Raw genomic sequence first — 15,487 nt, forward strand, 5'->3', positions numbered from 1 at the left:
GCTAACTTGTATTTTGCACACTTTTATCCAACTGTTTATTTCTGGACTGTTTTTAAAAGTATTTTTTTTTAAATCTGTTTGAACATTGTGTATGCTGCAAAATGAATTGCCTCATTGAGGATACTGGAAGTTCTGCTTCAAACTCTAATGCAGAAGACAAGATTCCATTCTACAAAATAAAGTCATACTCTTCTTTAATCAGGTTCTGGAGGAGTGGTTCAACATCACGGTGATCCCAGTCAACGACCAGCCGCCCGTTCTGAAGACCAAAGCCCCCAGTCTGAGCGTAGTGCAGGGGGACACAGTGGCCCTGGGGCCGGAGAACCTCAATGTGGAAGACTTGGACAACCCTTCAGAGGACATCCAGTACATCGTCATCAGCAAGCCCAACAACGGCTATCTGAGCCTTGGAGGAAGCCTTAACGAGTCTGTGGTGGCCTTCACTCAGGCTCAGATCAACAGTGGGGAGGTGTACTTTGTCCATGATGGAAGCCGGGCTTCTGGGGTGTTTTATTTTAGTGTTTCCGATGGCCATCACAAACCGGTCTATAAACTCTTCAACCTCGAGGTGACGGAGATCACCATCTCCCTTATCAACAACACTGGGCTGGCTCTGGAGCAGGGACAGACGTCTGTGGTTTTAACCCAGGAGAGTCTGGTGGCAGAGACCAACGGAAAAAACACAACTGTTCACTACCGGATCACCGCCGCGCCACGGTATGGCAAGATCCTTCGGCTGGATGACCAGGAGGTCAGCCAGTTTGAGCAGGAGGACTTAAGGACGGGTAGCTTGTTTTATCACATGGTGACCCTCACGTCTGGTCAGGACAGCTTTGAGTTCACCGCGTTTACATCGGAAGCTAACCTGACGAACCAGGTTGTCAACATCACGGTTAAGCCCCTGGTCAGGTTTGGCGAGGGGGTGAGAATACCCAATGGCATCGTGGTCAAACTCAACACTGGTTTCCTCAACGCAACTGAGCTGGCTTCTCTATCCGTCAGCGACCCTTTCTTCGAGGTTGTCTCTCATCCAAAGTATGGAAAGCTGGTCCGAGGAAAACCCAAAGCTGGTAAGAAAACCGAGCCACTGGAGTCATTCTCCTTTCAGGATGTGAAGCAGGAGAGGTTATCCTTCGAGCTCAACGCTAACATGACTGGAGTGCAGGAGCTGAACGACTCTTTGGTGTTCATTCTGAAAGCGGAGAACGTCCCACCTGCCAGGGGAGAGTTCTGGTTCACTGTCGTTCCGTATGATCCATCGCTAGTCCTYACCACCAACAGTCCCGTCCTAACCACCAGCAGTCCTTTCTCTCAGCCTCTGAACCAAACGACAGTGTTTGGTGTTGGGACGGCACTACCCTCCCTGTCCACCTCCCTCCTTTCCACACAGAGACCCAGCAAGACCCACCAGAAGTTCAAAGGTCGCAACCGCTGGGGGAACACCAACCGGAACGACTCGGCAGGTACAGATACTACTCTGGGCAAGCCCACTCTGAGTAAAGGAGACGGCAATGAGATTCCCTTTGTGAATACACCGGTCCGTGTAGAGTCATACCCTCAGGAGACCTCCAACCTGATACTGGTGATCCTACCTCTCCTGGCCATGCTCTTATTGGTCATAATCCTGGTGGTGCTGGTTCTGCTGCTGCGACGCAACAGGAAGAGGAAACAGAAACCTGTCACCCCGAAGCCGCCACCCTCACCCTCACCCTCAACCCCACCGGCCTATAACGGCCAGTCGCAGAGGAGCGCGGCTGTTCCCACGGTAACTGTGACCCCACTGAGCCCCAGTAGCCCTGCCCTGGACAGGCTGTTTCCTTCAGCCAATCAGGGCTTAGTTAGCAACTCCACATCACTGCCACTTTGCTCGTGGAACGGTGTAGATCCAGAGAGTTCAGCCCAGCTCATTAGGACCACGCCCCCCACTCTACAGCAGAACCAGTACTGGGTATGACTCTGTAGCTGCTGCCACCTAGGGGTGGGGTGTGGAAGTGGACTGTCTACCCTGTACACTAACATCCATTCCTAACACGCCCACCAACCCCACTCATCGTTATACTGTAAACCATGACACTACTGTACTATTTGTTTTGTGATATAATCAAAACATTTTCTACCGACGCTAAGCACAATCAGCACTGGGAATGACAACCACTACCCCCACTTTGCAACATAATAAGGAGCTGGTAGCCCATGACAACCACTATCCCCACTTTGCAACCTAATAAGGAGCTGGTAGCCCATGACAACCACTACCCCCACTTTACAACCTAGTAAGGAGCTGGTAGCCCATGACAACCACTATCCCCACTTTACAACCTAATAAGGAGCTGGTAGCCCATGACAACCACTATCCCCAACTTTACAACCTAATAAGGAGCTGGTAGCCCATGACAAACCACTATCCCCACTTTGCAACCTAATAAGGAGCTGGTAGCCCATGACAACCACTATCCCACTTTGCAACCTAATAAGGAGCTGGTAGCCCATGACAACACTATCCCACTTTGCAACCTAATAAGGAGCTGGTAGCCATGACAACCACTATCCCCACTTTGTTCAACTAATAAGGAGCTGGTAGCCCATGACAACCACTATCCCCACTTTGCAACCTAGGAACAGTGGGGTTAAACTGCCTTGTTCAGGGGCAGAACGACAGATTTTTACCTTGTCAGCTCGGGGATTCGAACTGCAACCTTTACCTTATACTGGTCCAACGCTCTAACCACTAGGCTACCCTGCCGCCCTGCAAGCAGTGAGCGTGGTAAACTATACCAARCCCCAAGCAGGACAACAGAAACAGGAAGTGGAAACTTAAACACATTAACTAGACCACTATAAAAGGCTGTTGAGGGGAAGACGGCTCATAATAATGTCTGGAAGGGAGTAATGGAATGACATCAGACACTCTGACACTCTGTTATGAGCTGTCCTCCCTAATGAAGGTGCCACCAGCCGCCTGTGATACTCACTGCTAGTAGCCATGTATTCATCCAACAGTAAATGTAATGTACTAAAAATAACTTTACAGTTGTAGGCAACTACCCATGAGGCCTTGAGGCCTTTTCACACGCAATGGCCAGTGTGCATTTGAAACGCTCTCTGCTCAATATCTCAAAGCCATATAAAAAATAATATCTTGCTTGTAAAATAGTTGTTATTGAGCTGAATATTGTGAGTTGAGAAATACAAATTATACCTACAGAAAGCTGAGACCCTCCTCGACATGGACAAGGGGACGAAGCTTCCAAATCTGTTTTCCTGCTATTTATTTTGAAATGTTATATGATCAGAACATATTTTTCTCTCGAGCGCAAGAGGGGATAGGTAGCCTAGTGGTTAGAGCGTTAGGCCAGTAACCGAAAGGTTGCTGGATTGAATCCCCGAGCTGACAAGGTAAAATCTGTTGTTCTGCCTCCTGAACAAGGCAGTTAACCCACTGTTCCTAGGCCGTGATTGTAAATATGAATTTCATCTTAACCGACTTGCCTAGTTAAATAAAGGTTAAATAAAAAGATAGGAGAGTGGCTCGCTCATCACAGCAGCAGGCCCCCAGCGAGGTTCGAGCGGCAGGGAAGACACTTTCATTACAGGAGTCATGAGGATAACGCACTTTACTGTTTGACCAAATCATTGTTTTTAGCCACACACAAAAAACTAGGACGTTGTGAGTCAGGTGACAATGTAGAATGTGCTCTTTCTACATTTTATAAGCTTCCTTTTCTTTTTATGATCCGTGATATACGTGGCTAACTGATGATCGAGTCGGCGCCGGTGTCTTTGCTGATGACGCGTTTGACCCGTTCAATGTGAGTCTGCCTCAGCACAGCCTGAGGAAACCGGGCCGCTGCCCACTGATCACAGCCTGAGGAAACCGGGCCGCTGCCCACTGATCACAGCCTGAGGAAACCGGGCCGCTGCCATGATACAGCCTGAGGAACCGGGCCGCTGCCCACTGATCACAGCCTGAGGAAACCGGCGCTGCCACTGATCACAGCCTGAGGAAACCGGGCCGCTGCCCACTGATCACAGCCTGAGGAAACCGGGCCGCTGCCCACTGATTCACAGCCTGGAGAAACGCGGGCCGCTGCCCACTGATCACAGCCTGGAGAAACCGGGCCGCTGCCCACTGATCACAGCCTGAGGAAACCGGGCCGCTGCCCACTGATCAGCCAAATGCTAATTTATAGTATAACAGAGAAATTGCGCAAAAAAATAATATAGATTTTCAAAAGATCTAACAGTTCCATGGGCCACTGGCCATGTCAACTTTTCTATTGTTTTATTTGTATATATACAGTATACATATATTAAAAAAATAAAAAATGTGTGTCAATTTCTACCCTCCCACCCAACTAAAGATGGTCCAGCCCATCTGGCATTTGCCAGAATTGCCAGATGGCCAATTCGCCCCTGGGTATTATTACAGTATTACTTTTGGTACATTGTGGTACTCGCCCTAGACCAGTGGGAGAATTGCATGCATGCATAAATTCATGGTTTCCTGATTTCTTGTGCTCAAGGGATGTCACCTCACTCTCTTGTATTGGTGTATATATTTAATTTGATGGTGGATAGTATTTTATATATTAAACCCCATTCTTCCTAAAAGTGTATGTATAATACATATTTCAAGCCATAGTGTAAGATCCCTGTGTACCCTGCTGTCATAAATGTTAGTGCAACTCTAAGGTTTGAGGGTTTTGTAACACTGTAAACCACATGGTGTCAAATCTACCCCTTGTAAGAAAACGCCTCTTTAAAGTAGGCTACATGCTTGCCAAATGGTACTTTTCATTATTTTACATTTATACACTGAAAAGCAATATAAAGTGTTGGTCCTGTGTTTCATGAGCTGAAATAAAAAAGTTTTAAAAAAAGTTGAATATGTACTAAAAGCTTGTTTTTCCTCAAATTTTGAAATGTGTTTACATCCCTGTTAGTGACCATTTTATCATTTGTCAAGATAATCCATTCATCTGACAGGTGTGGCAAATCAAGAAGCTGATTAAACGGCATGATCATTACACAGGTGCACCTTGTGCTGGGAACAATAAAAGGCCACTCTAAAATGTGCATTTTTGTCACACAGCACAATGTCGCAGATGTCTCAAGTTTTGAGGGAGTGTGCAACTGGCATGCCGACTGTAGGAATGTCCACCAGAGCTGTTGCCAGAGAATTTAATGTTCATTCCTCATCCATAAGCCACCTCCGACGTCGTTTTAGAGAATTTGGCAGTACGTCCAACCGTCCTCACAACCGCAGACCACGTGTATGGCGTTGTGTGGGCGAGTGGTTTGCTGATGTCAACGTTGTGAACAGAGTGCCCCATGGTGGCGGTGGGGTTATGGTATGGGGCAGGCATAAGCTACTGACAACGAACACAATTGCATTTTATCAATGGCAATTTGAAAGCAGAGGAATACTGTGATGAAATCCTGAGGCACATTGTCGTGCCATTCATCCGCCGCCATCACCTCATGTTTCAGCATGATAATGTACAACCCCACGTCACAAAGATCTGAACACAATTCCTGAAGGCTGAAAATGTCCCAGTTCTTCCGTGGCCTGCATACTCACCAGACATGTCATCAATTGAGCATGTTTGGGATGCTCTGGATCGACATGTACAACAGTGTGTTACAGTTCCCGCCAATATCCAGCAACTTTGTACAGTCATTGAAGAGGAGTGGGACAACATTCTACAAGGCCACAATCAACTGATCAACTCTGTGAAGGATATGTTTTGCGCTGCATGAGGCAAATGGTGGTCACACCAGATACTGACTGGTTTTCTGAACCACGCCCCTACAGTACACATTATGTTTTTGCTGTTATCTAAAGAAAACGCCTGGGAATGTGAATATGGTTGAACTTTCTGTACGTTTTCCTTCAAAATTGTTGCTCAAAGCTGGTCGCATAATGGATTTTATTTCCCCCAGGCGTTTCTTTACACAAGTAAAGGTATATTAAGAACTGTAGACTGCGTCCAAGATGTCCAGCCGTTGTTTTCAAGGTATTCGCCTCGCATACCGTCTACATCTGGATTGCATCCGGTTTATATGGAGCAACATCCAATGCGTACGGGGGAGCAGCGCTGATGTCATCCAAAAAACATGGCCGAAATTTGGATGAACATAAAATGTTCATATCTTTTGGCTGTGAGTGATTGGGGGGAGGGGAATCGTCCTCAGCGACAATCATTTGAATAATTCAATGGATGTTTTGTGCACAAATGTGATGACTTAAAAAAGTGTTTTAAAATCGGACTTCTCAATGTGGCCGTCTATATGGAAATTGTCTTTCTGGGCCGGAAGTCAATAAAACTGCAGTACCTTAGCAAAACTGTAGGGGCGGTCAAAACCGTGCTTCTAGACTGGAACCCTGGCCCCTTGGCTGCCACCAAGTGTAGTGTCCATGCGGAATAGGGTCCTTGGCTGCCACTGAGTGTAGTGTCCGGGCGGAATAGGGTTCTTGGCTAGTATCCGGGCGGAATAGGGTCCTTGGCTAGTATCCGGGCGGAATAGGGTCGTTGGCTAGTATCTGGCGCGGAATAGACACCTTGGTCCGTTGAGGTATTCCGCAGTGCGGAATAGGGTCCTGCTGCCACAGCTGTAGTGTCGGGGCGCGAGATAGGGTCCTTGGCTAGTATGGCGGCGGAATAGTCTCTGGCTGTGATCTGGGAGAATAGCACCTTGGTAGTATCTGGCGAATAGGTCCTTTGGGCTAGTTATTCCGGGCGGAATAGGGTCCTTGGCTAGTATCCGCGGCGGAATAGGGTCCTTGGCTAGTATCTGGGCAGAATAGGTCCTTGGCTAGTCCGGCAGAATAGGGTCCTTGGCTAGTATCCGGGCGGAATAAGGTCCTTGCGTATGGCATAGTATATCTGGGCAGAATAAGTCCTTGGCTAGTATCCTGGGTCCGGGAATTAGGGTCCTTGGCTAGTATCTGGGCGGAATAGGGTCCTTGGGCTTAGTATCCGGAGGAAGTAGGCGTCCTTTGCTAGTATCTGGCGGAGTAGGTCCTTTGCTAGATCGTGCGGAATAGGTCCTTGGCTAGTATCTGGGCGGAATAGGGTCCTTGGCTAGTATCTGGCTGAATAGGGTCCTGCTAGTAGGCGAATAGGTCCTTGGCTAGTATCCGGGCGGAATAAGGTCCATTGCTAGTATCTGGCAGAATAAGGTCCTTGGCTAGTATCTGGGCAGAATAGGGTCTTGGCTAGTATCTGGCGAATAGGGTCCTTGGCTAGTATCCGGGCGGAATAGGGTCCTTTGCTAGTTATCTGGGCGAATTAGGTCCTTGGCTAGTATCTGGGCGAATAGACACCTTGGCTAGTATCTGGGCGGAATAGGGTCCTTGGCTTAGTATCTGGGTGGAATAGCGGGTCTTGGCTAGTATCTGGGCGGAATAGGGTCTTGGCTATTATCGGGTGGAATAACACCTTGGCTAGTATCCGGGCGGAATACGGGGTCCTTGGCTAGTAATCCTGGGCGGAATAGGGTCCTTGGCTAGTTTCTGGCGGAATAGGGTTCTTGGTAGTATCCGGCGGAATAGGCGTACCTTTGGCTAGTATGCGGCGAATAGGTCCTTGGTAGTATCGGGGAATAGGGTCCTTGGCTAGTTTTGGCGGAATAGGGTCCTTGGCTAGTATCTTGGGCGGAATAGACACCTTGGCTAGTATCTGGGCGGAATAGGTCCTTGGCTGGTATCTGGGCGGGAATAGGGTCCTTGGCTAGTATCCGGGCGGAAAGGGTCCTTGGGCTAGTATCTGGGTGGAATAGACACCTTGGCTAGTATCGCGCGGAATAGGGTCCTTGGCTAGTATCGGGGTGGAATAGACACTTGGCTAGTATCGGGTGGAATAGGACACCTTGGCTAGTATCCGGCGGAATAGGGTCCTTGGCTAGTATCCGGGCGAATGGGTCCGTGGCTAGTATCCGGGCGGAATAGTGGTCCTTGGCTAGTATCTGGGCGAATAGGGTCCTTGGCTAGTATTCGGCGGAATAGGTCCTTGGCTAGTATCCGGGCGGAATAGGGTCCTTGGCTAGTATCGGGCGGATAGGGTCCTTGGCTAGTATCCGGGCGGAATGGGTCCTTGGCTAGTATCGGGAAAGGGCCTTGGCTAGTATCTGGCGAATAGGGCCTGGCTAGTATCGGGGTGAATAGGACCTTGGCTAGTATCCGGGCGGAATAGGTCCTGGCTAGTAATCCGGCGGAATAGGGTCCTTTGCTAGTATCCGGCGGAAATAGGGTCCTTGCTAAGTATCTGGGGCGGAATAGGGTCCTTGGCTATGTATGGGAGGTATGAGGAAGCACGTAGTAAAGTAGTAATGTGTTTTCTCAATATATTTCCTAACAACACACTGGATTAGCATCCACTTGTTCCATTGTAAATGAGTTACCTTTTTTCTGTTCCATTATAAAAACTTTGATCTCCCAGCTATACTAGTGCCTCCAGCTCATCAACATGATGTGCATATAATTAGATGATAAATACCCGCAGACTTGGTAACAGCAGAGGACAGGAAGTTAAATACCCCCAGACTGTACCAGCAGACAGCAGGAAGTTAGAATTACACAACTCTCTCCCTGTGTCTCTTCTGTAGACACATCGTCACACACTTATTTGAAAGGAGTTTGTAGCTTGTGGGAGCTCTATTCGAAGGAGTTTGTAGCTTGTGGGAGCTCTGTTGAAAGGAGTTTGAATTGTGGAGCTCTATTTGAAAGGAGGTTGAAGCTTGTGGGAGCTCTATTTTGAAAGGAGTTTGAAGCTTGTGGGAGCTCTATTTGAAAGGAAGTTTAAGCTTGTGGGAGCTCTATTTGAAAGGAGTTTGTAGCTTGTGGGAGCTCTATTCGAAAGGAGTTTGTAGCTTGTGGGAGCTCTGTTTGAAAGGAGTTTGAAGCTTGTGGAGCTCTATTTGAAGGAGTTTGTAGCGTGTGGAGCTCTGTTTGAAAGGAGTTTGAAGCTTGTGGGACTCTGTTTGAAAGGGAGTTTGAAGCTGTGGGAGCTCTATTTGAAAGGAGTTTGAAGCTTGTGGGAGCTCTGTTTGAAAGGAGTTTGAAGCTTGTGGGGAGCTCTATTGAAAGGATTTGAAGCTTGTGGGAACTCTATTTGAAAGAGTTTGAAGCTTGTGGGAGCTCTATTTGAAAGGAGTTTGAAGCTTGTGGGAGCGCTTGTTTGAAAGAGTTTGTAGCTTGTGGGAGCTCTATTTGAAAGGATTTGAAGCTTGTGGGAGCTCTATTTGAAAGAGTTTGAAGCTTGTGGGAGCTCTGTTTGAAAGGAGTTGAAGCTTGTGGGAGCTCTATTTGAAGGAGTTTTGAAGCTTGTGGGAACTCTATTTGAAAGGTCATTAAGTTAGGCTTTACGGAACTAAAAAGGCCAGTCTTGACAAATAAAACTGAGCATGTGCAACGATTGGAGCTGGTTGCTCCCAGCCCCGCTTTATTGGCTAACAAAGTGGTTGCCGTAGTGCGGGATTTGATTTGCTCATATCAGATTTAACAAACTGAGAGAAAAGGGAGGAGAAGTCTTCTCTTAAAACAAAGGAGAGGGAACCACAGAACTCTCATGCATCACATGTAGAACCCGAGATGTGCTGATGTATAGAACCCCTAAACATCAGAATAGCAGAAATGGTCAATCATTTCAGACATTAGTTGCTGTTCTGATTGGGCCTAGTTGGGGCCTTTCTGATTGGGGCCTAGTTGGGGCCTGTTCTGATTGGGGCTGTTTGATTGGGGCCTAGTTTGGGGCCTGTTCTGATGCCTAGTTGGGCCTGTTCTGATTGGGTGTTGGGGCCTGTTCTGATTGGGGCCTGTTCTGATTGGGCCTAGTTGGGGCCTGTTCTGATTTGGGGCCTAGTTGGGGCCTGTTCTGCTTGGGCCTAGTGGGGCCTTGTCTGATTGGGGCCTAGTTGGGCCTGTTCGATGGCCTGAGTTGGGCCTGTTCTATTGGGGCCTGTTCTGATTGGGGCCTAGTTGGCCTGTTCGTTGGCCTATTGGGGCCTGTTCTGATTGGGGCCTGTTGGGGCCTGTTCTGATTGGGGCCTAGTTGGGCCTGTTCTGATGGGGCCTAGTTGGGCCTGTTCTGAATTGGGGCCTAGTTGGGGCCTGTTTCTGCTTGGGGCCTAGTTGGGGCCTGTTTCTGGTTGGGGCCTAGTTGGGGCCTGTTCTGATTAGGGCCTAGTTGGGGCCTGTTCTGATTGGGGCCTGTTCTGATTGGGGCCTAGTTGGGGCCTTCTGATTGGCCTAGTTGGGGCCTTTCTGATTGGGGCCTAGTTGGGTGCTGTTCTGATTGGGGCCTAGTTGGGGCCTGTTCTGATTGGGGCCTAGTTGGGGCCTGTTCTGATTGGAACATCAAATAGAGCTAATTTCCTGGTCTACTGACATGTGATCTGTGCTCTCATGGACAACAGTTAGGAGGATGTTTCTATGTATTGATGTAGCATTTTGTAATACATAATGTATGTGTTAGGGTTTCTAATTACGATAAAGGTTCGGCTCGTGATTCATCGTGTGCCTGAACACCTTGTGACCTGGATAAAAGGAGAGTCACGGTGTCGTGACGGAAAGTGTCACGACGGAGGAGCTGCAGAGAATCTATCCTCTTCTAAACCAACAGGTCAGAGTTCGCTCACAACAGTTTCAGCAGCTGTTTCAATTGTTTCACTAGAGATTTGATTTTTTTTTTTTTTTTTTTAAGTGGTGACAGAAAGAGGAAGCGGAGAACCAAGGAAATGCTGACTTTAGTTCCTAAAGGGTTTCCAGGTCTAAATGTGTGTCTGGTTAAAGCATCCTGTTCACTGTCACCCTTTAAAAAATATATTTTCTCAAGTGAATCAATTGACCTCGGGTCTCAGTTTCTTCTTTCTGAGCTTTACGGACAGAGCATGACAACACGACGGATGTGGGGCGGCAGGGTAYCGTAGTGGTTAGAGCGTTGGGCTAGTAACCGGAAGGTTGAAAGTTCGGATCCCCGAGCTGCCCCTGAACAAGGCAGTTTAACCCCTAGGCCGTCATTGAAAAGAAGAATTTGTTTTTAACTGACTTGCCTAGTTAAATAAAGGTAAAGTKAAAAATAACATGTTCTCAAAKAAATCWGTCAGGCATTTTGCTCACTATAAGCTATCCTTCGATGCGACATGGGTGAAGACATGAGTTTCCCCCAGGAGTGTAACTAATTGTAGATCTGAGATAATCAACAACTGTGAGAGATATCTCATTGGGATACAGAATGTCACGTAACTGTGGTAGAATCTATGCTCTGGTTTCAGGGGAGGGTACTTATTAATGTAAACAAGTACTTTGTGACCGGGTGAGGCTATGGTCACAAACAAGTTTTAAAATCTAAAAGATAATCCACCATCCAATACAATGTCCCTCCTCATGTCTCAATGTCCCTCCTCAATGTCCCTGCTCATGTCTCAATGTCCCTCCTCAATGTCCCTCCTCATGTCTCAATGTCCCTCCTCAATGTCCCTCCTCATGTCTCAATGTCCCTCCTCAATGTCCCTCCTCATGTCCCTCCTCATGTCTCAATGTCCCTCAATGTCCCTCCTCATGTCCCTCCTCATGTCTCAATGTCCCTCCTCATGGTCTCAAGTGTCCCGTCCTTCATGTCCCTCCTCATGTTCAATGTCCCTCAATGTCCCTCCTCATGTTCCCTCCTTCATGTCTCAATGTCCCTTCCTCACGCACCGACTCTCACTGTCCCCAATTTGTCACTAGAAAACGCATGCCCCGCCCATCTGTGTTTTTCACCCATATATTTCCTGTGTTTTGAGGTTCACTTGAATCTCGCTGGGTCGATTAGTTTCATTTTACTCCTGCGAGTATTTCCTACTCTTTCTTTGTGCCCGTAGATTTTTTTCCTGTGAACTTTACAACCGTGGAAATGTTTGTAAGACGTGTCAAACACACCCGGTAACGGGTGAAATGTGCTCGATGGAATATTTTCTTTCCGTGCATCTATGAGAACGCTAAAACCTTTGTTTGGGATATTAACAAGAAAGAGAAGATACCTTTATTTTTGATGGGTGTTCATTTTTGTGTAATTGAAAAACATATATATATACGCAATACGGAATACAGTTGAAATGTTTTACAAATTAGATGCGCTGAAATGAAAGCAACTTTCGGGAAAAAAAAATGAACACTTGGATTATAGTGACGTATGTCTGATCTTGCTGTTAGGGTTCGTTCCTTTCCCCCTTCCTTGTTAATCATTGGGTTCATTGGTGAAATTAGCATTATGACAATATACTTTAATTAAATCATTCAAAAACTTATTTAATGCCAATTGCAGACAGAAGTTGACAAACAGGAACATAGCACGCATGTTTCTGAGTAAATTCTGCATCAAACAAAAGGTCTCAAGTTGTTTTATTAAACCGATGTCCCACCTTAGTGATGTCACTAACTAGTCATTACCTTTTTACTCCTGAGACCAAAACCCTATATAAACAATGGCTTTAGTGTTATCTTAAAGTTAGCAGTAAACGTCCACTCCCCAAAGCTGATTTCTTGTGGAATGTTGACTAGCCTTATCTCCTCCACTCCCCTGCAGAGCTCCTTCTTCACAGTCACACATTACTCAGAGGGGCCTCTTACTAATGAAATAGAGAGAGAACTAAAAACAATTGTGCAATACTAAACCCTTACAATGAATTTGTATTGTTTATCTGTAGTCTTATGGAACTCTATAATAGTAAGGAGGGAGGGTCTTATAACCCCTTCCCTTCTATTAATATAACATAATCAATTATTCTAAAACACCAAACATTTGTACAGCCCCAAATCATGACCCCTAGGTAAATCCTGACATTGCCAACAATGTAAAGAATGATTAGAGGTGTAATCTAGAGCCAAGCTTGTTGATTTCTTATCTGAGGGGTATCCTGCTATTGACACACTTGTTAAATTATGTAACAGAACGTGGCAACAACAGTAATTCATGAGTATACATACTTTACACAGAGCAGGTGAGTGGTAGGTAGAAGAGCAGGTAGGCCTAGACAGAGCAGGACTAGGCCTAGACAGAGCAGTAGTAGACAGACAGGTAGGCCTAGACAGAGCAGGTAGGCCTCTAGACAGAGCAGTAGCCTAGACAGAGCAGGTAGGTTAGACAGAGGCAGGTTAGACCTAGACAGAGCAGGTAGTCTAGACAGAGCAGGTAGGTCTAGACAGAGCAAAGTTAGGCCTAACAGAGCAAGGTAGGCCTAGACAGAGCAGGTAGGTCTAGACAGAGCAGGTAGGCCTAGACAGAGCAGGTAGATCAACAGAGCAGGTAGGCCTAGACAGAGCAGGTAGGCTAGACAGAGCAGGTAGACTAGACAGAGCAGGTAGGTCTAGACAGAGCAGGTAGGCCTGAGACAGAGCAGGTAGGCCTAGACGAGCAGGTAGGCCTAGACAGAGCAGGTAGACCTAGAACAGAGCAGGTAGACCTAGACAGAGCAGGTAGATCCTAGACAGAGCAGGTAGACCTAGACAGAGCAGGTAGGTCTAGACAGAGCAGGTAGGTCTAGACAGAGCAGGTAGGTCTAGACCAAGCAGGTAGGCTAGACAGGCAGGTAGGCCTCTAGACAGAGCAGGGAGGTCTAGACAGAGCAGTAGTCTAGACAAGCAGGTAGACCTAGACAGAGCAGGTAGGTCTGACAGAGCAGGTAGGCCTAGACAGAGCAGGAGTAGCAGAGCAGGGTAGGTCTAGACAGAGCAGGTAGCCTAGACAGAGCAGGTAGGCCTCTAGCGACAGAGCAGGTAGGCCTAGACAGAGCAGGTAGGTCTAGGACAGAGCAGGTAGACCTAACAGAGCAGGTAGACCTAGACAGAGCAGGTAGGTTAGACAGAGCCGGTAGGTCTAGACAGAGCAGGTAGGTAAGCAGAGCAGGTAGGCCTCTAGACAGAGCAGTAGGCCTAGCAGAGCAGGTACGGTCTAGACAGAGCAGTAGGCCTAGACAGAGCAGGTAGATCTAGACGGCAGGTAGGCTAGACAGAAGCAGGTAGGTTTAGACAGAGCAGGTAGACCTAGACAGAGCAGGTAGGTCTAGACAGAGCAGGTAGGCCTAGACAGAGCAGGTAGGCCTCTAGACAGAGCAGGTAGGCCTCTAGACAGAGCAGGTAGGCCTCTAGACAGAGCAGGTAGGCCTAGACAGAGGCCAGGTAGGTTAGGACAGAGCAAGTAGACCTAGACGACAGTAGACCTGACAGAGCAGGTAGGTCTAGACAGAGCAGGTAGACCTAGACAGACAGGTAGGTCTAGACAGAGCAGGTAGGCCTAGACAGAGCAGAGTAGTTCTAGACAAGCCAGACTAGACAGAGCAGGTAGGCCTAGACAGAGCAGGTAGGCCTCTAGACAGAGCAGGTAGGCCTAGATAGAGGGCAGAGGTAGGTCTAGACAGAGCAGGTAGGCCTATGACAGAGCAGGTAGGCCTTGACAGAGCATGGTAGGCCTAGACAGGAGCAGGTAGGTCTTAGACAGAGCAGGTAGGGTCTAGAACAGAGCAGGTAGGTCTGAGACGAGCAGGTAGGCCTAGTCAGGCAGCGTAGACCTAGACAGAGCAGGTAGGCCTAGACAGAGATCAGTAGGCCTAGACAAAGCAGTGGCCTAGGACAGAGCAGGTAGCCTAGACAGAGCAGGTAGCCTAGACAGACGCAGGTAGGTCTAGACAGAGCAGGATAGTCTAGACAGAGCAGGTAGGCCTAGACAGAGCAGGTAGACCTAGACAGAGCAGTTTTAGGTCTAGACAGAAGCAGGTAGGCCTAGACAGACAGGTTAGGCCTAGACATAGCAGGTAGGTCTAGACAGAGCAGGGATAGACCTAGGGACAGAGCAGGTAGGCCTAGACAGGAGCGGGTGGTCGTGAGAGCAGAGCATGGGTTGAGGGTGCTAGACAGAGCAGGGTAGGTCTAGACAGAGCAGGTAGACCGGTCGCACACGGCAGATAGACTGACTAGCCAGCAGGAGCCCGAGTGCCATTAGACCGCGAGCCGGTAGGGATACTAGACCTCTAGAAGCACACAGGGTGAGCACCTAGCAGTATGTCACCGCTCAGCAGCGCCGATGACATAGCACGCGCTAGAGACTACGAGAGTTCACGCCGCACAGATGACTAGACTCATAGAGGCCCTATTCCCGCCCGGATACTAGCCACGACCCATCGGCCGGATACCTAGCCACAGGACCATATTTCCGCCCGGATCCTAGCAAGGTGTCTATTCCACCCGATACTGCCAAGGTGGTCTATTCCACCCCGATCTAGCCAAGGCACCCTATTGCCGCCCGGATGGACTAAGCCAAGGTGTCTATTCCACCCAGATCATAGCCAAGGACTATCCGCACCCGGGCGATACTAGCAAGGACTTTCCCGGCCCAGCATACCAGCAAGACCCCTATGCCGCCCAGATCCTAGCCAGGTGTCTACTTCCGCCCGTACGGCCAAGGACCCTATTCGCCCGGATCACTAGCAAGGCACCCTATTCCCGCCCAGA

General features: G+C 48.2%; 1 protein-coding gene across 1 annotated transcript in view; it reads left to right on the forward strand.

The window, feature by feature from the left end:
* Positions 1-4,886, forward strand: part of LOC112075422 (chondroitin sulfate proteoglycan 4-like) — a gene marked incomplete at its 5' end in the record, with an annotated part of 57,588 nt that extends 52,702 nt beyond the window's left edge. The window contains 1 exon segment of the mRNA XM_070440903.1: positions 203-4,886. Coding sequence (XP_070297004.1) covers positions 203-1,954 — 1,752 coding nt within the window.
* Between the last annotated feature and the right edge of the window lie 10,601 nt (positions 4,887-15,487).

This window comes from Salvelinus sp. IW2-2015, unplaced genomic scaffold (assembly GCF_002910315.2).
Source record: "Salvelinus sp. IW2-2015 unplaced genomic scaffold, ASM291031v2 Un_scaffold3150, whole genome shotgun sequence".
In the NCBI taxonomy this organism is placed as follows: domain Eukaryota; kingdom Metazoa; phylum Chordata; class Actinopteri; order Salmoniformes; family Salmonidae; genus Salvelinus; species Salvelinus sp. IW2-2015.